Source organism: Odontesthes bonariensis, chromosome 7 (assembly GCF_027942865.1).
Source record: "Odontesthes bonariensis isolate fOdoBon6 chromosome 7, fOdoBon6.hap1, whole genome shotgun sequence".
Taxonomy (NCBI): Eukaryota; Metazoa; Chordata; class Actinopteri; order Atheriniformes; family Atherinopsidae; genus Odontesthes; species Odontesthes bonariensis.
In genome coordinates, this window is record NC_134512.1 from 31,920,648 (window position 1) to 31,945,285 (window position 24,638).

General features: G+C 42.6%; 1 protein-coding gene across 5 annotated transcripts in view; it reads right to left on the minus strand.

Moving 5' to 3' along the window:
- The window catches only part of LOC142384377 (septin-7-like), a 55,834-nt gene that overhangs the window by 3,145 nt on the left and 28,051 nt on the right, over window positions 1-24,638 (minus strand). For 4 of the 5 annotated variants that reach the window (XM_075470570.1, XM_075470569.1, XM_075470566.1 and 1 more), the window contains exons 4-11: window positions 18,167-18,267; window positions 17,941-18,075; window positions 13,120-13,237; window positions 12,694-12,786; window positions 11,320-11,416; window positions 2,707-2,758; window positions 1,162-1,287; window positions 632-767 (exon numbers count right to left, since the gene is read on the minus strand). In XM_075470570.1, the coding sequence (XP_075326685.1) occupies window positions 632-767; window positions 1,162-1,287; window positions 2,707-2,758; window positions 11,320-11,416; window positions 12,694-12,786; window positions 13,120-13,237; window positions 17,941-18,075; window positions 18,167-18,267 (858 nt within the window). The remainder of the gene's footprint in view (window positions 1-631; window positions 768-1,161; window positions 1,288-2,706; window positions 2,759-11,319; window positions 11,417-12,693; window positions 12,787-13,119; window positions 13,238-17,940; window positions 18,076-18,166; window positions 18,268-24,638) is intronic. The other variant, XM_075470567.1, reaches the window with a different exon arrangement.

Genomic DNA, 24,638 nt, shown 5'->3' on the forward strand with positions numbered 1-24,638 from the left:
TGGCAAAAAAAGGGAATCATTGGGATCTCAACCGCATTACCGAGGCGTGTTTGTTCTTATTTTATTTATTTTTATTCAACATAAACATGTTCACTGTCTGTCCCAGCAGATAAAATGTCGTCAGTCTCAGGATAACGGGGAAAAAAACTCAACTTATATTACGTCAAAGCAACGTTTTCCACACTTTAATTTATCCAGAGTGTCGGAACAGCTCCAGTCACTGCAGCTTGAGGAAATACTTGGAAATAGACACGAAAACATGGCGGGAAAAGGTTCTGGGTGCTTGTTGTCGCCACAGTTCACGGCTCGGGACGTTATTGTGACAACAACCAAACAGAAAACATTTGTCAGGTGTCCATCTTTCCCACGGTGCTTTGATGTTTGACCAGTTTGCCTTTATTTTTGTGCGTTTTCACAGTTTGTTCACTGGTCGCAGGCTCTGTTTTTTTTAACACAGACATTTCACACGATGTTTTAGTAGAAAACAGAGTTACGGTCATCCAAACATCCCAAAAAAAAAATCAAATAAATAAAACGGACCACCTTCTGCTCACATGAATTATCTCGAGTCCGAAGCCTTTTTGCAGCCATGTTTGCGTTTGTTTTCATCCATCTGGAGTCGTACACCTACCTCAGCCTCGGAGTCCTTCAGTTTCTGCTTCTTCTCTTTGACTTTCATGTCAAAGACCTGCTCCATTTCTGCCTCCATTTTTTTCATTTTCGTCACATGGTCCCTGCGCTCCTCCTCCATCTGGGCCAGGGGACTCCTGTGGATCACGGACATTAGGCGGAGGTTAAAAACTAATCTAATCAAACAGCTCCGAGGTGAAGTTCTGACTGAGCTGAGACAACAAGACGGTGTTTCATCAGTGTTTCCACGTCTGAAGCAGCACATTTAACGTCTTTACAGAGGATTTAAATGTCAAACTGGAGACGTTTTATGCTCCTTAACAAACCGACACGGTTTCCTGAAGTGTTAATGAAACATCTGTGGGGATAAACCTCAGAGGGTAGAAGTCCAACAGTGGGTGGAAATAAAGATGGCGAGGCTCATAAAAGTGACAGCTTTTCTTAAAGCTCTGACTTTCAGGGTTTGTAGTGACCTCAGATACCCTGAAAAAGGGATTTTTTTTTTTCCCCGTTCAACCATTGAGGCCTTACTTGGTGAGCTGTCCCTTTGTCTTGGAGGTGTCGACGCCGTTACAGGTGACGGCAGCGAGCTTCTTACTGCGGTAATTCTCGTAGTGAACGTTGTTGGTGACGTCCTTCAGGTCTTGCATATGTGTGCTATGAAAGAGGAGGAAAAAAATAAGTTTAAATGTACAATAAATAACAGGATCCGGGTCAACATCCTGAGCACAAGCTTTTAAACCTACTCTACTTTATAAACTTCTAGAAATAAATAAATACACACTTTCCCTATTTTTACGATTAAACTATGAATTATGACACATATTATGTATGTATATATATATATATATATATATATATATATATATATATATATATATATATATATATATATATGTTGTATATCTGCTTCCTGACTCTATGAACAAAAGAAAGGAGTTAAATCTAATTTTAACGACAGCACTTGACACCGTTAAAGGGATAGTTCGCCTCTTTTGACATGAAGCTGTATGACATCCCATATTAGCAATATCATTTATGAACATTTTCTTACCCCCTGCTGCGTCCTGTGAGCCGAGTTCCAGAATCGTTCCGGCTAGTTGGCTGGGGCTTAAAAAATAAAGCGTTTTGTTTCTCTAAACAATAGGCTTTCAAAAGAGTAATACATTTGCATCACAAATTCACAAAAAAAAGTCAGACCTCACAATCGCTTGGCGCTATTTTCTGTCCCTTCGTATCACTGGGGGCTGTGTAAACTGTGCAGACCGAAGTGCAGACCGAGCAGTCCCCTGCTTCCGAGCAGTAAACACCGTAACAGGTGCGGCTATCGCTAAGTGGCTGGACGCAGTGATATGAAGGGAGAGAAAATAGTGCCAAGCGATTGTGAGGTCTGATTTTTTCTGGATGAACGATTTTGTGATGCAAATGTATTACTCTTTTGAACGCATATTTTTTTGAGAAGCAAAACGCTTTATTTTTGTGGCCCCAGCCAACTAGCCGGACTACCTTCGTCAACACCAAAACTCGGCTGGAACTCGGCTCACAGGACGCAGCAGGGGGTAAGAACATGTTCATAAATGATGTTGCTAATATGGGATGTCATACAGCTTCAGCTCAAAAGAGGCGAACTATCCCTTTAAAAGTAAAATACTTTACCCCCCTTTCCCTCTTCAAACTATTCTTATTATTATTTTATTTATTTACTTATTAATTTAGTTATTAATTAGTTATTTTATCTTTTAATTAATCTTACTTTATTCTATTTTACCCTTATTATCATTATTACACATTTATTTATCCTTTTTAAATGTATACTGTATATGTATATTTCTTAAGATATCTGAATGTACTTATTTATTACTTATTTTATTTCTTTATTGTTATTGCCGTCTGTGTGTCTGTTCGATAATTCATTGTGAAAAATCAAAAGAAATTGTCGAAACCAACTAAAAATAAAATACTGAAGCCACGAGTATAAAGTCAGTGTTGGGTGGAGAAAGGTTGGACATTATCCGAAGCACAATCACAGAACAGAGTTTGGGAGGAAGCGGTCAGGCGGGGCTGGGTGCGTCTCACCGGATCAGCATGTTGCGCAGCACGGTGAAGTCGCAGTGCTCTCCGTTCTCCACTGAAACGCAGGAACAAAGAAGGAAACACAGAGAGGGAGAGACGAGTCAAAACGAATCCACACGCAAAGTTTCAGGCAGAGGGAACCGAGTTAGAAACAAACTACACGTATGAATATTAACAGAAATGTTTCACGGCCTTCCATCTTAGATGGAGACGCAGCCCCGGTGCAGTTAAGAGAAACAAGTCTGTGGCTACAGTTAGAATAAATGAAAAAACAATAATGTATAAAAAACAAAACAGAAGACATCGATGTGTAGATTTCATTCATTCATCAGTCATAAAGGGGGGGGGGGTTACACTGCTTTTATTTAAATAGGTGTGGTAGAGTATCAGTTGTAGAAGCACGTGAACAGAAAACAAAGGGCAGAAAAAGCTGTGATCAGACGGGATGCTTTCATCTAACATTTAGTCTCAGTTTGTCTGCGTCTTCACAAAGTTCACAAGCAAATCTAATCTGAAAACCTCTTCAAAGCAGAACATTTGATCAGTCCAATCTTATATTCATGTGATTCAGACGGTTACAACACAACAGATGGGCTGCAGGTTCCAGCTGAAGGAAAACTGAGTAAAACCTCCAGTCTGAGGTGATAAAATGTAAAAAACTTTAAAGAATGTGCTGATAAAGCCAAAAGATTCAGCAGGAAAGTCTCACTTCACACAGTTTTTTCAGGACCAAACTGATCACATGACGTGACAAATCAATGAAAAAGTCCCAGTGAAACGAACCTTCTGCACAGATAGGAAAGGTATGATGGATTTATCTGAGATTTATCTCTGAAAACATTGAAGCTGCATGATTAAAAGGTAGTTAAAGGGATAATCCGGAGTAAAATGCACTTTAGATCAATTTACGGGATGTTGGGAGTACATACGTTGAGTTGACATCAAAATCATGTCATTCGGATGTGTTTTGAGAATTTCGATTTGACCGTTTTTAGCCAAAAGTCGTTAGCATGGAGGTGACGGGGGCATATCATTTCGCCGCTATAAAACGCTTTTTTTATACCTCTTCTACAGCTCCAAACAACATAACACTTACGTGGTAGTGAGTAGAGGGTCCCTAAAGCCAAACCGAAGTGTCCCGAGGTCTTCATGTGGTCGGATATAGAGTCCAGAATTAATTTAATCAAGCCAGTACCTGCTCTCAATCAGAGCACGTCACGTGACATTTCAAAATTCCAACCTTATAGTAAGCTAGGCTTTGCTGTTGCATACAACTTCATTTCACTTTCGAAAGAAATACTGGACTATGTTTGTAAAAAAAACGGCAACGAAATTGTGACTTTCCAGAGCGAGTTACTCCACACTCGGCAATCAACTCTTCCCGCTAAAGATGGCAGCTGCAGCAGCAACATTTCCGGAAAGGTACTGGCTTGATTAAATTCATTCTGGACTCTATATCCGACCACATGAAGACCTCGGGACACTTCGGTTTGGCTTTAGGGACCCTCTACTCACTACCACGTAAGTGTTATGTTGTTTGGAGCTGTAGAAGAGGTGTAAAAATAGCGTTTTGTAGCGGTGACATGATTTGCCCCCGTCACTTCCAGGCTAACGACTTTTGGCTAAAAACGGCCAAATCGAAATTCTCAAAACACATCCGAATGACATGATTTTGATGTCAACTCAACGTATGTACTCCCAACATCCCGTAAATTGATCTAAAGTGCATTTTACTCCGGATTATCCCTTTAAACGCGACACAGATGTGAGGCCTTCAAACCTTCAAATGACTTCATTACGGCCGATTTACCGAAGGCAGCAGGACCTGCAGCTTTGAGCAAATTAAGTATAAACGAAATAAAAAATAGAGTTTTTAGATTTTTTCTGTCCGATCTGATCACAGCCGTGGGAACAAACAGGAGCTCTTGGTCCAACAACAACAACAACACACAACCGTTTTCATCTCGCCGCGGCACAGTTAGATGGTTGTGAGTTTTCACCGAGACAGAAAACAGACGAGGTTACGAGGTCAGGTGGGATTCTGGAAAAGGACTGCAGATAAACTGCTGCCGAGGTGGTTTGTGGTAGATCTCCAAGCCTCCTCTTCCATCAAATACGCTGCTCCTGATTGTATAGCGTCCAACCAACTCAGCAGTCAACCACCACCAGAGGAGCGAATAAGGAGGACACCTTACCATTGATGAAACTTAAGATGTCCTGCCCCTTGTCATCCCAAGCCAGCCATTGACCTCCTGTCTCTTCTAGAGGAGGGAGCTCTGACGGAGGGGAGGGGTACGGTTTTTCAGTTACGGTCTGCGCCCAGCAGGGGCTAAATCTGGGTCTGGAGCAGCTGGGTTTGTTACGGCTCAGACTCGGCCCAGAATTCGGGCCAGCGTTTGGCCCAGATTCAGCCCAGATCAATACCATAACCTGCATGTGTCCAAGCCGACTGGCTAAAGAGCGCAGGGCTTGTAAGAGGGAGGGTGGGGTGTTATAGGGAGGATCTGTGCATGACCAGCTGGGGGGGTGCAAGCCTCAGTGGGGGGAAAGGTAGAGGAGCTACGTGGGGTCAAGGGTCAAATGGGGGAAAAAAAGGTTGTAACTGAGTATAAAGATCTTATTTATTGACTAATGGCAGAAAACACCTGATTCATTCTGCTGCTTCTCTCTTAAATAGACTCGTTATTTTACAAATGACCAATCAGAACATGAACTAAAAACAGTCGATCAGGTGTTTTCAGCTTTTAGAGAGCTTTCATCTACGAGCAGTGTTTATTTAGGCCATGACCATGAACTGCATTGGTTTGATGAGGAAAAGAAAAGAGCGCAGCCTTTTATCTACAACATGCATCTGGTGGATCGTGTTTGTGCCGGATGCGTTTCTTTCTACCAGAGATGGGACCAAGTCACACATGTGCAAGTCTCAAGTCTTAGCTTTCAAGTCTCAAGTAAGTCCCAGGTCATTTTTTCTTGGGCAAGTCAAGTCCTGTAATAGGTCAAGTCAAGTCAAAGTCAAGTCCTGTAATAGGTCAAGTCAAGTCAAGTCCTGTAATAGATCAAGTCAAGTCAAGTCAAGTCAAGTCAAGTCCTGTAATAGGTCAAGTCAAGTCAAGTCCTGTAATAGGTCAAGTCAAGTCAAGTCCTGTAATAGGTCAAGTCAAAGTCAAGTCAAGTCCTGTAATAGGTCAAGTCAAGTCCTGTAATAGGTCAAGTCAAAGTCAAGTCAAGTCCTGTAATAGATCAAGTCAAAGTCAAGTCAAGTCCTGTAATAGGTCAAGTCAAGTCAAGTCAAGTCCTGTAATAGGTCAAGTCAAAGTCAAGTCCTGTAATAGATCAAGTCAAAGTCAAGTCAAGTCCTGTAATAGGTCAAGTCAAGTCAAGTCAAGTCCTGTAATAGGTCAAGTCAAAGTCAAGTCCTGTAATAGGTCAAGTCAAGTCAAGTCAAGTCAAGTCCTGTAATAGGTCAAGTCAAAGTCAAGTCCTGTAATAGGTCAAGTCAAGTCAAGTCAAGTCCTGTAATAGGTCAAGTCAAGTCCTGTAATAGGTCAAGTCAAGTCCTGTAATAGGTCAAGTCAAGTCAAGTCAAGTCCTGTAATAGGTCAAGTCAAGTCAAGTCAAGTCCTGTAATAGGTCAAGTCAAGTCAAGTCCTGTAATAGGTCAAGTCAAGTCAAAGTCAAGTCCTGTTATAGGTCAAGTCAAGTCAAGTCAAGTCCTGTAATAGGTCAAGTCAAGTCAAGTCCTGTAATAGGTCAAGTCAAGTCAAAGTCAAGTCCTGTAATAGGTCAAGTCAAGTCAAGTCCTGTAATAGGTCAAGTCAAGTCAAGTCAAGTCCTGTAATAGGTCAAGTCAAGTCAAGTCAAGTCCTGTAATAGGTCAAGTCAAGTCAAGTCAAGTCCTGTAATAGGTCAAGTCAAGTCAAGTCAAGTCCTGTAATAGGTCAAGTCAAGTCAAGTCAAGTCCTGTAATAGGTCAAGTCAAAGTCAAGTCGCCTTATTATTGCAATTTTACCTGCAGAATCTGATCTTAATAAAGTGAAAACACAAAGATATAAGTAACTGTCAGTAAACATCATTGGCCAATGTGTCCAACCTGTCCACCCCGTATCATATCAAGCTAACGTTAGCTAACTACCGACTAGGCTAACAGGTTAATATTAGCTAATTTAACAAGCACTTACTGGTCAGAATGGATCTTCAAATGACGAACAAAGTTCCAAGTTATGCTAGATGCTTAACACTCCAGTCATTCAAGTCATCGTGTCTCAAGTCAAGTCAAGTGCCGAGTCTTTAACTTCCAAGTCCGAGTCTCAAGTTTTTTATTTTATTATATGTCAAGTCAAGTTAAAAGTCATCAAAACAACAACTCGAGTCGACTTGAGTCCAAGTCACAGTGACTTGAGTCCCCATTTCTGCTTTCTACCACGACTAACATTAAAACTCCAAGTATGAGTGAGAATCGATGACTGAGGCCACGTGTTACCTTAATGACTTAAATGAGCTGCTACATGCCCGCCTGGAAGACGCTAACCCACCATTAACTGTTCATGAACCTATGAGCAAAGCGTTAGGATGGTGGATTCCAGCCCTTGGTCCGGTGATGCAGCCATGCCTGCACGCCGTCCTCGCCTTCCCCCCCCGCACCGCCCAGGTCAGCCCCCCCAACACTGGCAGCTGAGCTGGGTGGTGCGGCGGGGGCCGAGATCAAACTGTGCTGCTGTGCTTTACACCACGGGAGCAAAGAAGGGAACCACAGGATTAGAGTGATGTACCTACTGAACTTGTACCTTCAGCACCAAACAGCCTCTAGTTCTCTCCATGACTTATTTACAGCATCAGACCTGGGGCAAAAACTTCAAATCTCCATCTGATTCTGAGTGTAAATGTGGTTTAAACAAAAAAACAATCAATTCCTACTTATTATAGCCCATGTTGAAAAGATCTGAAAATAAGCATGCTGGGAGTTTTTTTTTAAAGGTTCTCTGATGGAGGACAACAGAACAGAAATCATTCATGTGACCCCTGGAAGATCTTTGGCCCTCAAAATGAGACATAGATGAAGTTACTCAACCTTTTTTACATTAAAGGATTGCAAGTGTTGCCTCATTGTTGCACTGAAGCTGGTTATTATATCAGAGAAGAAGAAGAAGAAAGAGATTACCATGGCTGTATTCGAAACCGCATACTACATACGGCATACTGATCAATCAGACAGTATGCAGAGCGTTTACCCACAATGCATTTCGCTCCTGCCCGAGCCAAAATCAGCCGTCCTGAAACTGATTTCGCTTAAGCTCTAAACTCTGTAAACTTTAGCAACATTTTAAACATTTTCAGGTGAGAAAGTAGTCGTTTAGATCCCCAACGTGATGAAAATCTGACTAAATACCGGCCATTTACAATTTTGTTCCCACGAATTCGGCGCTACTAAAGCTAGCCGCAGTGAGCAACGCTCTTCCCGTTATTTTCACAAAATAAAATACCCGTTGCCTTTTATCATAGGGAAAGCCATTACGATACAATTGGTGCTTTTGTTTTGAAAACAGGAAGTGAATCTACCCTCGTTGTAGCTAGCTTGAAACTGCCGTTTTGACAGGAAATGACGATCGGCGACGTCACGTTACGTTGCATCTTGGGTAGTTTGAGTATGAGAAGTAACCTCATGATGCATACCCAACATTTCAGAGAATCTAGTATGCATCCGGGAACTTAAAAAAAGTTAAAGTTTGTATGAGTAGTAGGAGTAGTAGGAGAAGAATGCGGTTTCGAACACAGCCCATCTTTCAGTTTTCTAAACCTGCTGAATCCAATTCAGGGTCATATTCTCATCCTGGAACGCAAATCTTATTCACCCGTTTTACGTATTTTATCTTCTATTTTTGCACGATGCGTCTCCTTCAAATTAAGCAGATTTTCTCAATTATAGTGCAGATTGACTGCGAAATAGGTAGGGCTTATTAAAATTTTTAATCTAATTAATCACATGATTTCCCTGATTAATCACGATTAATCACATTTGTACGCAAAATGCAAAAATTAATCCAAAAGTAGTGTATAGCTTTTAGCATTTAGTTTTATTTTAAATGTGCTGCCATATGAATGAAAGTGCCATAACATTTGTTGTGCAAACACACTTTTAACATCAGCATCTTTCTGTAGTTTTTATGTAGAAGCCTCGCTCCACTGTCTGTTTCCTTGAATGACTTGCTGCTATCAGTTGTGTGTTTTGCCTTTAAGTGATATTTTAGACTGGAACTACTACGCTGAGAAGACAATTCAACTTGGCAGTGTTTACAGATGACTTTGGTTCTGTCGACTCCGCCGTCTGGAAGAACTTTAAAATGAAAATGGCCGAGTAAAAGTTCCGTACCCTTCTCCGTGTTTGGTGGATCCGCCAATTACTTTCTTTTTCGGTTATTACTAAATAAAAGCCTGTGAGCAATATACTTTTACAATAATAAAATAAAAAATAAATGAGGAGTGGTCCGTGGCATAGTGGGTTGAGCAGGCGCCCCGTGTACAAGAGGCTACAGTCCTCGCTGCAGCTGGTTCGAGTCAATTAAATAAATAATTAACGCGTTAACTCGCCCAGCCCTAGAAATAAGCAAGTCAAAAAGATGGCTTTAGCAGGTTAGAAGTACTCATGTGAATGTAAATATATCACTACATCATCATCTACCTCTAACACAGTGAAGTGTTGTTATTTCAAAGAGCAGTAGATGCTTATTGATGGTGTATCAGGATCACATGAATGATTCGGCTGCATGTTTCTGACACTTTGACCCCGCTTTCCTTTGGTAAGTGTTAGGAAACTTTCAGTCTGTAGCCCAGGTCTGATTAGAGCATTGGTTTGACCATCAGCCTAAAGATGAGACAGCACAGCAACAGAAGAGTGAAGGGAGAGGAGGGACCAGGGCTGGGGTGTACCTCGATGTGGGAGGAGTGGGGGAGAAAATGAGGTTGAAATAAAGTGAAAGATGGTTTCGTTTACCAAAAATGCCCTCTGTCAGTCATGGAATAGAGTAAACAAAGAAAAAAAAAGGGGGGGAGGGGGAAAGAGAAAAAAGAAAGAATGAAATAGTGAAAGACTGATAAACGGTCAACCACAGAGCAACAAACGGTATTTCACTTTATATAAAGGATATATGCAGTGATCCACCATCCAAACCACTTGACATCAGAAAGAGAAAAAACAACTAATATTGTCACCAAAAAGAAAAGAAAAACAGTCCATTGTGGCTCAGGGTGGAAATGTGACAGTCTGATGAGTCATAGAGGACGACGTCTATCATCCTTTTCCAGAATCCCCATCAGGATCAACACCACCACAAGCAGTGTGTGTGTGTGTGTGTGTGTGTGTGTGTGCATGTGCGTGTGTGTGTGTGTGTGCATGTGTGTGTGTGTTCAGGGGAGGAAGGGTGGGTGCATAAGCTAACACTAGCTACCGGATAACTTCGTACTTGTCAAAACGCAGCAGTTCACACATAATTAATATGTTGTTTAAGAAGTAAATTGTCTGTGGACGGTTTCTGATTCTGATTCTTTCTGGTTCTGGTTCTGTTTCTGTTTCTGTTTCTGGTTCTTTCTGGTTCTGATTCTGATTCTGATTCTGATTCTGGTTCTGGTTCTGATTCTGGTTCTGATTCTGATTCTGATTCTGGTTCTGGTCAGTATCTGCACCAGAACTGATTCCATTTTGCAGCTGTTTTTGGATATTTCTGTAAAACTGATTTGACCTTCTGTACCGTAACGGGATCTTATGACTGGACATCCTCATTACGCAACGCTATATAAGAAAACCGATCAATCAATTACAACCACATGAAACGTCATTCCAAACAGGCCGCGTTCCAAACAGCTCTGGTCTCAGATGACTCTGATTTGAACATAAAGAGACACTGTGACCCAGCGGGAGTAGCTGCTGCCAGTTCAGCAGCAAGATCCAGACAATCGCTTTAACAATTTAAAGCTCTAATTAATCTAATTAAGTTTCTAAAAGCGGTACAAAAGCTTTATTGTGTCATTTTGAGCTGCTTTGCTTTTACATTTTAAGGGACGTTTTCTCACTGCAGGTCAAAATTGCTTCTGGTCGTCTCCCTCTGCATGAATGCTGATTAAAACCTGGACGGTGAAGTCTGGGAAAACAAAGGTATCTTGTACCATTCACCTATTTATAGTGAGGCCTCTGCTACTCGTGAATATTCCTTCCAACAAATATCGAGGCTCCAAATAACTCTTCTACTAGAAATCATATTGTTGTTGTTTTTCAAGTGGAAATATTTCCTTCCTTCACATTTTGACAAGTCGCTGTATTACCCGGTAACTGACACACTGAGTGGACACAGGGGACAGCCGTGGAGAACATGCACCCCACACTTTCAGGAGAACCGCTTCATCCATCCTGATAGAGAAATTTCCGCAACTGTCGGGACGCTCAAACACATCAACCTTCAAACAGCAACTGAGCCTCTTTTATCATAATGTTCACGTCTTCCATCCTAACAGAAGACGGAGGAACGGTTTGTTGTTGCACCTCAGACGCATCGCTTTCAGCACGTCTCGCAGGCTTCCCGTTTGGCCGCACCTTGTTTCGTCGGCAGTGGACCCGAGTGAACCTACCTTCTGCCACGCCCCACGGGTACTGGCGACCTCGAACCTTCTTGCCGTTGACTTCCACCACTACGTTGCTTCCAACTACTGCCAGTGGCATCTTCTCCTAAAACAAAGACAAGCACTTAAGTGTTTTCAAAGAGGAGGCGGCTCCGGATCAGTTTCTGATCCTTTAAAGGGATAGTTCGCCTCTTTTGACATGAAGCTGTATGACATCCCATATTAGCAATATCATTTATGAACATTTTCTTACCCCCCGCTGCGTCCTGTGAGCCGAGTTCCAGCTGAGTTTTGGCATTGACGAAAGTAGTTCGGCTAGTTGGCTAGGGTCCCGAAAATAAAGCGTCTTGCTTCTCAAAACAATATGCGTTCAAAAGAGTAATACATTTGCATCACAAAATCGTTCTCCAGGAAAAAGTCAGACCTCACAATCGCTTGGCACTATTTCTCTCTACCTTTGTATCACTGCGGGCTGTGTAAACTGTGCAGACCGAAGTGCAGACCGAGCAGTAAACACCGTAACAGGTGCGGCTATCGGCAGGTGGCTGAACGCATTGATATGAAGGGAGGCAAAAATAGCGCCAAGCGATTGTGAGGTCTGACTTTTTCTGGATGAACGATTTTGTGATGCAAATGTATTACTCTTTTGAACGCATATTGTTTTGAGAAGCAAGACGCTTTATTTTCGGGACCCCAGCCAACTAGCCGGACTACCTTCGTCAACGCCAAAACTCGGCTGGAACTCGGCTCACAGGACGCAGCAGGGGGTAAGAAAATGTTCATAAATGATATTGCTAATATGGGATGTCATACAGCTTCATGTCAAAAGAGGCGAACTATACCTTTAAATCACCACCGACATCAAAAGGGTATTACTCAGTCTGTTCCCTTTATTATCGTAATCACCGGATTCGTCAATAACAGAGCAAACTGGGCGCATCTTCCGGTTGGAATATCAATGTTTATATAAAAAGTTCTATTTCACAGCAGCAGACCTAAATGTTTAAATGCTGTTTGATAATGTGAGAGTAGTCCCGTAATCTAAGAACGTATTCTGAGGCAGGATGACATCGGAAGGAAGAACTATGTGGTGCTAGATTTATGGACAGGGCGACACAGAGGTGGCATAAACTTAAAATCAAAAGCTACTGCTTCAAGTAAAGGAATTAACTTGTAATTTAATTGTAAACATCCACACACACCAGTCGGTCAGAATTGGCTGTTGATTGTATATCTCACATGAGAATTTAGAGGGAAAATAGTTAAATAAAGAATCTCCAAAAGTCATATTCCTTTAGTTAGGAGCGGTTTGTCCCTCACAGAGGCAACAGATGCAGGGACAGAGAGTTACGGGTTAAATCAAAGCCCTCTGCTGTCCATTACCTTGATCTTTCGGATGAGCTTGTTGTCCTCATCGTCCTCCGTGTCCGGGAACTCATAGATTTTTATTTTGTGCTCCTGTATCTCTTTCATTATCTGGAAAACAGACAAAGTAATCTGAGTAAAAGTAACATGCACACCCCACAGACGTGACCAGCCCACAGTTTCATGCTCACACTGTAGCCTCCATAGTTCTGGGAGTGGGACTGATAAGAGTTAAGAGCCGGGGGGGCGACTAGCATAGCTCAGCAGAAAATACACAGAAGTTCTAAATTTGAACAATTTGGCTTCCGTCGCAAATTAACGAAAAACTACGTTCTTCAAATCTCTACGATGAGATGCTACAGATCTACCTGAAAGTGTGCGAGTACTTCAGGTTAAAAACTCCCTGTAATGACTCGTTTCAGTAAAGATGTTGCACATAAATACCTGTTTTTTAAACAGCTGGCACTCCTCAGGGGTCAGCGTGTCGGCTTTCGCAATGAGAGGAATCACGTTGACCTTATCGTGGAGCCGCTTCATGAACTCGATGTCCAGCGGCTTCAGTCTGAGGAAGCAGCCGAGAAAGGAGCGTGAGAAGGGCTGACGTACAGGTGAGAGACACCCTGCCAGTAATGTTCCTGTTAGTTGGTGGGCTTTGAATTGGGCTCTTCACCGCTGAACGAGATAGGACTTAATACCTTTTATTGTCACTGATTCAATTACGTTAATTATGTTAGATACTCATTGCGCGGCTCCTCAAGCTTTAATTGGCGGCTCGCACTCGCATAGTAGCTTATAACAATAACAATAATGTTTTTCAAATAACACACAGCGAATACTGCACAGTATTAGGTATTTTTAATAAGTTTGCGTGTTAGTAGTATTAAGTTTTTTTATTATAAGTATTAATTAAGGCTTAATGGTGTTTCCTAAAGGGGGCTCTGCTAAACCTGGCAACGCAGCCCGCTTACACCACCGTCACACTTGACCGCAGAACACGCTAGCTCCTTTAGCCAGCGCGAGATGCAGGCACAATGGATCGGTTTTTAAGTAAAAAAGGGCAAAAACCAGCACAAAAACCATGCTCATCTTTAGCCAGCCACGTTGTCGGAGAGGAGCTGGACTCTCTGACAGCAGTGTCAGACAGAAGGATGCTGTCCAGGATAAAATCCATGCTGGACAATCCTGCACATCCTCTTCATGATGTGTTGGTCAGCCACAGAAGCACCTTCAGTCAGACTTATTGCACCACAGAGCGCCACAGGAAGTCACTCCTGCCTGTGGCCATCAATCTGTACAATTCCAGTGTCTGACAGTTATTCATCTCATTATTTATTTATTTCATTACTTCACTATGTGCAATAACCCGGTCATGTGCAATAATAATAATACTTAGGTACTGAGCAGCATTGTAAATACTGTTTATTGTATATACTGAGATTTTCCTTATCTTATATCTTATTTTTACACTGTTAATATGGGAGGGGTGTAATTTTATTTTACTGTATGGGGTTGTAATTTGCTTTATCTTTACTTTATCTTATTTTGTCTTATTGTATTATAAGTATTCCTGACTTAATCTTTTTCTTCTGTAAACGAGTGCACTGCAGAAAAGGAATTTTCCGCAAGGGATTAATAAAGTAATTCTGATTCTGATGTCTCACTATGATTTCAACAACAAACTACAAATACAACATGAAGAAAGTCAAGGACATGCACGCCAGCTTCCGCTCATCCCAGTATTAAGGCAAATGTGGTCTTAATTGAATATGTATTGGCTGTGTTGTTTCTTTTTTTGTGGGATGTTTTATATGTAGAAATGCATATTTGCAAAAGGGGACTTTAGTATGTTGTGGTAAAAGTGGCTCTTCCCTTGGTTTTGCTCTGCCACTGTGGCTCTTGTGAAAAAAAAAATAGTGAGTATCACTGGTTTAAAGGAACTCCACTGATTCCGTCTGAGCGTCTGAACCGTTTTGTTTCTTCTGTCACAACACACAGGGTCAAAGAGAAGCTGAGCCGCTGTGACTGCGCGAGCCGCCATCATGTTATGTGGGTCAGCACAGCCTTGTGAGGCAGAGAGACTCATCACAACAATTAGTTCTCAAGTATGAAGTGAAGAAAAAGTGCCACGGTTTTATTCAAACAGTGCGGTTCAGAGGGTCACCAGCAGGGGGCAACACAAAGCTGTAGATTAAACATATCCGACAGCATGAAAGAAGAAGAGCGTGACTCAATGCCCACTGCAGGGTCTCCAGCTCTGACAGTGAACTCTGGGCTGCGTGTAGGGAGGCAAACATGTGCTGGAGACAGCTGTGTAGAAATAACTATGCATGTATACAGTTGTGCCTAAATCAGTGTCAGTTTAACTCGTGTGTAAGCACACAATGGACTCGACTGTAAAAATCGGGCGTTGAGTTAGTCAGTCACTGCAGGAATGCAGAGAGGGCACAGAAACAGCTGCTCAGCGGGTCACAGAGAACACAGACAGAGGAGGAACTATATGGTAGGAATGAGGTCGGGGTTCGAGTGAAAGCAGCCCCGGATAAAACCGGAGTCAGAGTGTCTGCGCTCTGAACCGGCCGAGACTTGCGGACTACAAAAGATGCCGACTGTTCTGCGATCTGAAAAATAAATAAACAAATAAATCATAAATCGCTCCTACATGAGATGAACTCTGACCAGGGGAAGCTGGGCTCTTTGCTGCAACTCAAACCATTCGCAGAGAGGCTCAGCCTGGAAACACGAGCACGCAGCTTACTTCTAACGGCACGATTTATGGGATTTCAAATTTTACAGCCACATGTCGGTGACTTCTGGAGGCAGCAGTTTCAAACGGAAGATTTAAAAAGGAGAAAGGAGTCTGTTTGGAAACTGAATACTGGTAAATTCCTGTAGAGCGACATTAAGAGCCATTTACAAAGAGAAAAGAGGCGTTAACTCACTTATCAATGGCGTTGAACAAATATCAAGAAAAACAAGAAGTGTGGGGCATGAGAGAGCTATTTATGGGGCTATTAAACAAACAAATAAAAAAAAAAACAGGATCGTTGTGCATTCACTGATATGGCAGCTAGGGGTGTGTACTGGCAAGAATCTGGCGACACGATACAGGGGCAACGATACGATATATTGCGATACCGTAGGAACAACGATATATTGAGTTTCTTTGAAAGCTGCTGGAGCTGGCTGGAGCCTCTCGTCCTCAGCCATCGCCGGTGAACTGTTACATGTTTTTGTGAGAACTGATCTCGCGGCATTTCATTGCTCCTTTGGCACGGAGGACTTAATGACTGCTGCCAACTAGCTGCCGGAGGTTTAATCGCAACACAAAAATTAACAAAGACTGTGAATATTTGCATGTTAAACGTGGGGTAGGGGATCTTTTTCTGGAGCATTTTTTTACATATTGCTTGAAATACTCTTCACACCCCCATTGCAACCAATTAATTAAAAGTTTTGACACAAAAATGAAAAGTTTTAGTGGCCTCTAGAACGTACAATCTAGGAAAAACAGTATCCAATCATACTGAACGGACCGTTAATGATGATTGGATTCTGATGCCGTCTATCAAACTGCAATCTGCTCCTCCCTCCCCCTCCTTCCCCCTGTGCGCGTACCCTGCTCCGTGAACGAATTACGCGTCCAGTAGCTTGGCAGGAAGCTAAACTAGAGCCAGCTTGGCTAGCACCTAGCATTATTAAACGTATAGTTAGCACATACTAAATACGGCAACGATCGATGCTTGCTGTCAGAACAGCGCTCGTGCACCTTCGTGCCCGTGAACAAGCATTGCGCGTTCTAGAGGCGTGTCTTCGGGGGGAAAGTGAAGAAAAGGGTTGGGACTTTTGACCTTTGTATTTTCAAAATGGCAGCTTCACTGGACTCAAAATCCAGGATCTCCTACCCTACCTTTAATTGTTTGTAAAAAAAAACAAAAAAAAACGATACAGTGCCGTTGAATATCGATACGGTAACGTCAAATAAAATATCGCAATATTTAAGTGTATCGATATTTTCTTACACCCCTAATGTCCAAAGCTCAGCTCAGACTGTCCAGCTGAGGTCAAACCTGCGTAATTCATGCAAAACTTCCACCACCGCCAAATAAACATGAAGATCATGTCACAGCAACGCGTTTTACTTTGAGGCGGCTGCCATCTAAATATTTACACCTTAATGCAACTTTAAATAGCTCACATGTGAGCCATTACTGCTGGTTTATCAACAATCCAGCATAATTTCGATCAGTTTAATAAGTCAGATGGATGGATTTTAGGTTGCGTGAATCTGCAGCTACAAACATGTGCGCACACCATCTGAGATGCTGCGAGATGACAGAAGGCAGAGAGCGTTTGCCTGCCTCTGTGAGCATCTAAGACGCTCCACTCTCATTGGGTGAGTCGGAGATGGTGAGCAGAACTCCACTGAGCATGAGCAGAAGTGGGTTATATAACCTTTGTGGGTCACAAACACTGGCTGGCTGCCTCCTCGTCTGAAGCCTGAGTTATACTTCTTTTAACTGCCCTTGCGCTTGCGTCTTGCGCGTATGTTAATGGCTCGAGACGTTTATACTTCATTTTGCTTTGTCGGCGCTTGCGTGTGCTGCGTGGCGATTCACCGCCAGGACAGTAGGTGGAGTAGCAGGTTTTTTCAATGACAAGCCTACTACGATGAAAGCAAATTCACCGCCAGGACCTCTTCGAGTGGATTCATGCTTCTACTTCTTGTAAATAGCCGGTATTTTGTCAGATTTTCAACACCTTGGGGGTCTAAACGACTACTTTCTCGCCTGAAAATGTTTCAAATGTTGCTAAAGTTATATATTTACAGAGTTTAGAGCTTAAGGGAAATCAGCTTTTCAGGCTGGCTGATTTCGGCTCGGGCAGGAGTGAAGTGCACTGTGTGTAAACGCTCTGCATACTGTCAGATCGATGAGTATGCCGTTTTCAAGTAGTAGGCGGTTTCGAACACAGCCAGTGGCTTGTGCTTGCGTCTTGCGTAAAGTTTAGAAAATTGAGGTGACACACGCAAGCACGCAAGGGGGGGCTTGCAACCGCGCAAGGGCTTGTGTTGCATCTTGCGTTACCGACTATAAACCAGGCTTGACACGGAGACACACAAATACTTACTCCACCCTGCCGTCCAGTCATATTCAGAAAGACATTAGTTCCACATTTAGATCATTTTTTTCCTCACAAGCGTCTTAATTTAGCTCATATTGCATATACGGGTGCAACTTCTTTCACGTTCAGCTGATCAGAACCTACCCGTGTCCAGAGGGCGCGATGAAGTACAGGCAACAGTGAACTCTGTTGTCCGGCATGGACCTGCGGTTCACCCTGGACTCAGCATTCAGGAAGTCCTCGCACTTACTGTCAATGTAGTTAATGACCGGCTGCCAGCTGAGAGGAAGGAGAGAAGACATCAGGGGTTTTAAATCAAAGAACACTCGATGGATCAATCCAGCTGCAGGTGGAAGGTGGTGCTCCTCACCAGTTGCTGTTGTCCACTGCATCCCCGAAACCCGGCGTGTCCACGATGGTGAGCGTCAGCTGGACCCCTCCCTCTTTGATCAACACCTTGGATTGTTCCACCTGAAACACAAACGCTCATTTTTACTCCACTTGTGATCAGATGTTGCCGCGCTTCGATAATCCGATTCAGAAAACAGCTCGGCTCGCCCGCACACTGTGGCCGACATGGTCACATGTGGCACTTTACTCTCCCACCGAGGGTACCGATGATGCGTCATCTCCCTGGAAGAGCGCTCGCAGGGAAAAACCAACATCAGCTGGCTGTATGTGTGAGGAATCAGCAGCTATGGTGTGTACGTCAGGTAGGGCTGAACGATATGGACAAAATTTCATATCTCGATATCGATACGATATGACTGTGGTTTCAGTGAAAAATATGTTTTTTATTTTTCAGAAAAATGCTTAATACAAAAGAAGGACGTCTGCAGACCTGGGGTCTTTAGTTGGAAGTGTGTTGTTATAAAATGTTAAACTGATGTAAGGTGCCGTCGTCCGGCTCGACCACAGGTCCGGGGTTGTGGCAAAATGTTCAATTTCACGGAGTTCGGATTCAACATTCATTTCACATTCGTTATAGATTTTTGGAACGGCCACTTGATTAAAATATGTTCGGGATGGTATTTTGTAACGTTTGTCCAGCGTCCGAACCACTTTCTGAAAGCCCTCTTTTGTGACGCTGTACACGGGCACCATGTCTTTTGCAATGTGGTATTTTACAGCATCTGTAATGTCTTTGTGCCGGGTGGACGTCGACTCATATGGCGTAACGCTCCTGAACGCATCAGCAATCAAACTTTGCTTGGGCTTCACTTTAGATGACTGAGAAGTCCGTTTCTCTCATTGCGATTCACTCTTTGTGCAGCGGTGGTGTTGTTTCAGGTGGTGGAAACTGTTTGTTGTGCTGCCTTACCTCGACCGGCACAACACCTCGCTCTGGTTCACATCCTCTTTTCTGAATCCAAAATACCTCCAAATAATGGAGAATGACTTATTTTTTGCCACTAAATCCGTCGACTGTGCAGATTCTGCACCGGCCTCATCTTCGGCACTCGTGTTTCTCTTTTTAATTTCCCCGCTGTGAATGTAGTGTCTCCGTCTCCCTCCCTCGGATGTTTGTCATTGGCTGAGTTCAGCTGTACATAAGCGCAAGCGTAAAAATGATGTTTGCGACTGCCTGAGCTGCACATGCGGGGGAAATGTATCGTTGAATTTGCGATATTAATATCTTGAATGTTCATATCTAGATATTGATACGATAACGATATATCGTTCAGCCCTAGCGTCAGGAGTAGACAAACACTACTTCCTCATTATGTAAGGTATCAATCCCAACACATCAGTCAGATTAACCTGTAGTTACAGCCTGTAGTTACATCTAAAGCATGGTTTGTTATACAGGCAAAGAGAATGGATGGTGTAACTGACTGTGGATGGTGTGGCAGGAGCGACTGCAGTGCTGCACGAATGCTTCGTGTTGGGAGTACCACTGAACTTTATCACATGTTGACTATAAAAGTGAATGCCAAATTATGACAATGACACAATGGCATTCTTCTGAGATTTTATTGTACGAATCGCCTTTTTCGTTGAGTTTTGTTTTCCACTCAAGGCAGCGCAATGTAACCGATGCATTTTGGGTGCAACGCACGAGCCAAGCCAAAACTTTAAAGGTGACGGAAAGAGAGAATCATTCTCTGTGGACGTAAACATCGACATCTCAGCACCACAGTTCACCCTTCCATGAAGAGCTTTGAAAGTACAACATCAAAGAACTGAATTTAGCTCCAGTTTCCGCTTCTCTTCATTGGCTCCCTGCTAAATTCAGATTATAAAGCTCTTAATGACCGAGCTCCATCATATCTTAAAGATCTCGTAGTTGGATATTTTCCCAACAGAGCACTTTGCTCTCAGACTGCAGGGTTACTTGAGGTTCCCAGAGTTAAGTTATCAGGCCTCTCTCTGTGGAACCAGCTGCCAGTTTGGTTTCAGGAAGCAGACACCCTCTCTACCTTCTACCCATGTTCTGCTAGTCTGCTAGCTTTTGTTGCTATTTGCCAGTGTTTTGGTCATCGAGCCATCTAAAAGGCCCCGGTGCCCTGACTGATGGACTGGATGATGACAAGGTCAAGGTCACGTTTATTTGTATAGTACCTTATAACAACCTGGGTTGACCAAAGTGCTTTACATAAATAAATCCAACAGCTACATTTAACAAAGCAATTCAGGAAGAGGTAAAAACAGTTTATACACACAGACATCATTTGTTTCACCCAGGTCTGAAAGCCTGGGAGAAAAGGTGGGTTTTAAGAGATGTTTTAAAAAATTTCGAGAGTTTCTGATGAACGAATATGCAGCGGTAACCATGGTAACCCATTCCAAAGTTTAGGGGCAACCCACTGCAAAAGCTCGATCGCCTTTCGTTTTTAGCCTTTAGCCGTTAGCATTTAGGCACATCCAGGTAAAGTTTGTTTGCCGACCTCAGAGCTTTGATTGGTCTGTGAACATGTATGAGTTCAGTTGAGACACCGAGGCTCTTCATGACAGAGCATCAACACAGTCACTGTAAGGTCCATGGCACCCAAACACTGCGACTTCTGTCTTACTGTCATTTAGGTTCAGGAAGCTGAGGCCCTACAGCAGCGATACTCACTATTTTTTTCACAAGAGCCACAGTGGCAGAGCAAAATCAAGGGAAGAGCCACTTTTACGCCAACATACTAAAGTCCCTTTTTGCAAATATGCATTTCTACATCTAAAACATCCCACAAAAAAACAAACAACACAGCCAATACATTTTCAATTAAGACCATATTTTCCTTAATACTGAGATGAGTAGAAGCTGGCCTGCATGTGCTTGACTTTCTTCATGTTGTATTTGTAGTTTGTTGTTGTAATCATAGTGAGACATTCAAGATGAGCATGGTTTCTGTGCTGGTTTTTGCCCTTTTTTAAATCAAAAACCGATCCATTGTGCCTGCATCTCGCGCTGGCTAAAGGAGCTAGCGTGCTCTGAGGTTAAGTGTGACGGTGGTTTAAGCGGGCTGCGTTGCCAGGTTTAACAGTTCCCCCTTTAGGAAACACCGTTAAGCCTTAATTAATACTTAATAAAAATACTTAATACTGTGCAGTATTCGCTGTGTGTCATTTGAAAAAAATTATTGTTATTGTTATGATATAAGCTACTATGTGAGTGCGAGTCACCAATTAAAGCTTTAGGAGCCGCGCAATGAGTATCTCTGGCCTAAAAGAAGAGAACCACCTTAAGTCTGCAACACAGAGTTGTAGGGCCAACAGGAGAAAACTGGATTGGGCCTTATTCCACCCATATTCTATCAAAACTCACACTGGAGTCATTTTCGCAAACGAACACCAGATATTTTCCAGAGAATGTGTGGGTGTTCATACATGTACCTCCCAGTGGGAAGCTGAGCTCTCCACCCTGGGAAAACTTCTGAGGGAGCGTTTTTTCCTGAAAGCATTTTTTTTGGTCACATGATAATCTTACTTTATAAGTTTTAACAAACAGGCGTATTTTTTTTTATTCAGAACTAGTAAGAACTATTCAGCCTTCTTAAGAAGTAAGAGGGGAAACAGAAAAAGCAAATAAAATCCTCCCTTCTTGCTCTTTAGTCACACATTCATGTTCAATCCATCACGTCCTGAAGCTCGTCTGTGAGCTCTGCTGCATTCTTTCACAAGGCCATCTAGTTATTTTAGGATCACCCCTTAAACTCAAACTACAGCCCTTTTACTCTAACATAAACATTCTTAAGCTTCCACAAACCTTCAGATAATCTGTCCGACTCTCCAGCTGAGCATATATATCACGCACCGCAGTCATCTGACATATCTGCGCCTCACAGAGCATGTGGGTTCCAATGTGTGTTTTCGTTGTAAGTGTTTGTGCATGAAATGTCAGCCGTTTCAAAAACAAATCTGCTATTTCCACCGTTTCCGCGAAGAAAAACAGATTGGGAGAAAACCTCAAAAATTTCCCTTCAGGCTCAACACCATAATTTAAAAAGAAATCCGATCTGGGGGGGGATGTGAGCGGGCGACAAAACATGGGAGATGGTTCTGCAATATAAATACTCTGACCCGGTCTGTTCCCCCCTCAGTCTCAGACCACAGAACCCTTTTCCAACACACTTGCGAACACTAACTGCTACTTGCATGCGAGCATCTAAATCCATGTTAGCACACAAGAAGAGGGAGATAAGAGGGAAAAGGATCCTGAAGGTTTTGTTCACCTTCACTGCTTCTGTAGTTTAGGAGAGCAAACCCCCCAAAACACTCGCTGTTTATCAGGAAATCACCATTTATATAAAATATGGTGAATGGGAAAATGAATGGAACAAATAACGGTCTGGAGGCTGCTAACCAACTCCCTTTTTCACGATTACATCATGTCTGGGGAAACTCAAGCGTTGATGGCATGTTTCATACTTTAAAGGGATAGTTCGCCTTTTTTGACATGAAGCTGTATGACATCCCATTTTAACAATATAATTAATTAACATTTTCTTACCCCCTGCTGCGTAGTGTGAGCCGAGTTCCAGCCGAGTTTTGGCGTTGACGAAGGTAGTCCGGTCCTAGTTGGCTGGGGCTTAAAAAATAAAGCGTCTTGCTTTTCAAAACAATATGCGTTCAAAAAAGTAATACATTTGCATCACAAAATCGTTCATCCAGAAAAAGTCAGGCACTATTTTCTCTTCCTTCATATCACTGCGTGCTGCCGCCTGCCGACAGCCGCGCCTGTTACGGTGTTTATTGCTCGATCTGCACGCAGTGATATGAAGGGAGAGAGAATAGCGCCAAGTGATTGTGAGGTCTGACTTTTTTCTGGAGAATGATTTTGTGATGCAAATGTATTACTCTTTTGAACGCATATTGTTTTGAGAAGCAAAACGCTTTATTTTTGTGACCCCAGCCAACTAGCCGGACTACCTTCATCAACGCCAAAACGAGGCTGGAACTCGGCTCACAGGACGCAGCAGGGGGTAAGAAAATGTTCATAAATGATGTTGCTAATATGGGATGTCATACAGCTTCATGCCAAAAGAGGCGAACTATCCCTTTAAATTTGTTCCTATGAAACCACTTTCACATTCAACATGAGATGACAAAGTTGCCTAAACACAAACAGCTAAATGTGAACTGGAATATAACAGAGTGAATTCTGGGTTTTAGCATTTCAGACACCTGTGGACATCTTAAACTAAAGTCTGAGGTTTTAGGTAAGCTACAGGCTGTTGTTTTAATCCGATGTTTACACTATACATCTTTACTCGGGTGTCGTGTAACTGGTAGTTGTGGCATCCAGTATCGCCTGCTCTTATTTTGCTAGCTTTAGTTGGATGGTTACAAAACAAATACAAAGACATCACCTCTTCATCTAGCAGGACTTGTCGGGTGTTAAAACTCAATCATTTTTTATTTATGAGCGAGTAGTTCATTATCAAAAAGCTAAATAAACTCAGTCAAGGACCAAAAGCGGATCTAAAAAACGCTCTCTGATACATTCAATTCTGATAACTTTGCTCTTGACTTTTTAAATTAATGTAAATTATTTTATTTGTTTCTCTTTATATTCTTTTATGTATTTTTAATGCTTCTTCCACTCCCTGCTGCAATGCTTTTATTTTATGTGAAGCACTTTGAATTGTTTTGTACATGAAATGTGCTACAAATAAATTTGATTTGATTTGACTTGACCATACTCATGTAAATTTATTTAGTTTGAATCGGTCTTTAGACAACTTTTAGGATCATAACCTGGTCACATCAGTGAAATTCTTCCAGGAATATGTGAAATATTTGTCCAGACAGCATGGAAACGTACAGCTTTTACAGCTTTGAGTTAAATAACTGTCGCTGCAAGCTAACTGCTAATCTACAAGCCATCTGGGAGCGAGACGGGATGATTTAGATACAATTGCTCTCAGGCTTCTGTCCATTCTCCCTCCGTTTTCTTGTGGATTGTGGAGAATACAAATGGCTTTCATAGAGACCGTTTCTTCAGCTCAAACGGCATCAGAAAACCCGGAGTGATTCAAGCCCAACAAAAAGCAGGGCTGGCTCAAACACTATGACCTCACAGTGTGGAGTTTTCTCACTCTCAACCTACGCAGAGGCACTGTGAATCAGCTCAGAGGCTTGCTGAATAGAAAGAAGCCGTTGTGCGTTCTGTGTGTGCACATGTGGGCGATGCTTGTTTGTGTTCGTGCCCAAAGACGACAACATACATCGTAAGTGGGAGCGGAGGTCTGGACTGAAGCGACTTGACGAGCGTATTTAAAGTGCTCGTGTGTGGGAGCCGTTCTGTGATTAAGCACGCCGTTTATTAATCGAGTAGAAGCGGGATGATTTTCAGCGTTAAAGCAGTGGGTGATGGGCAGCACGGTGTTGAGTTTCATGGGAACATTCCTGCC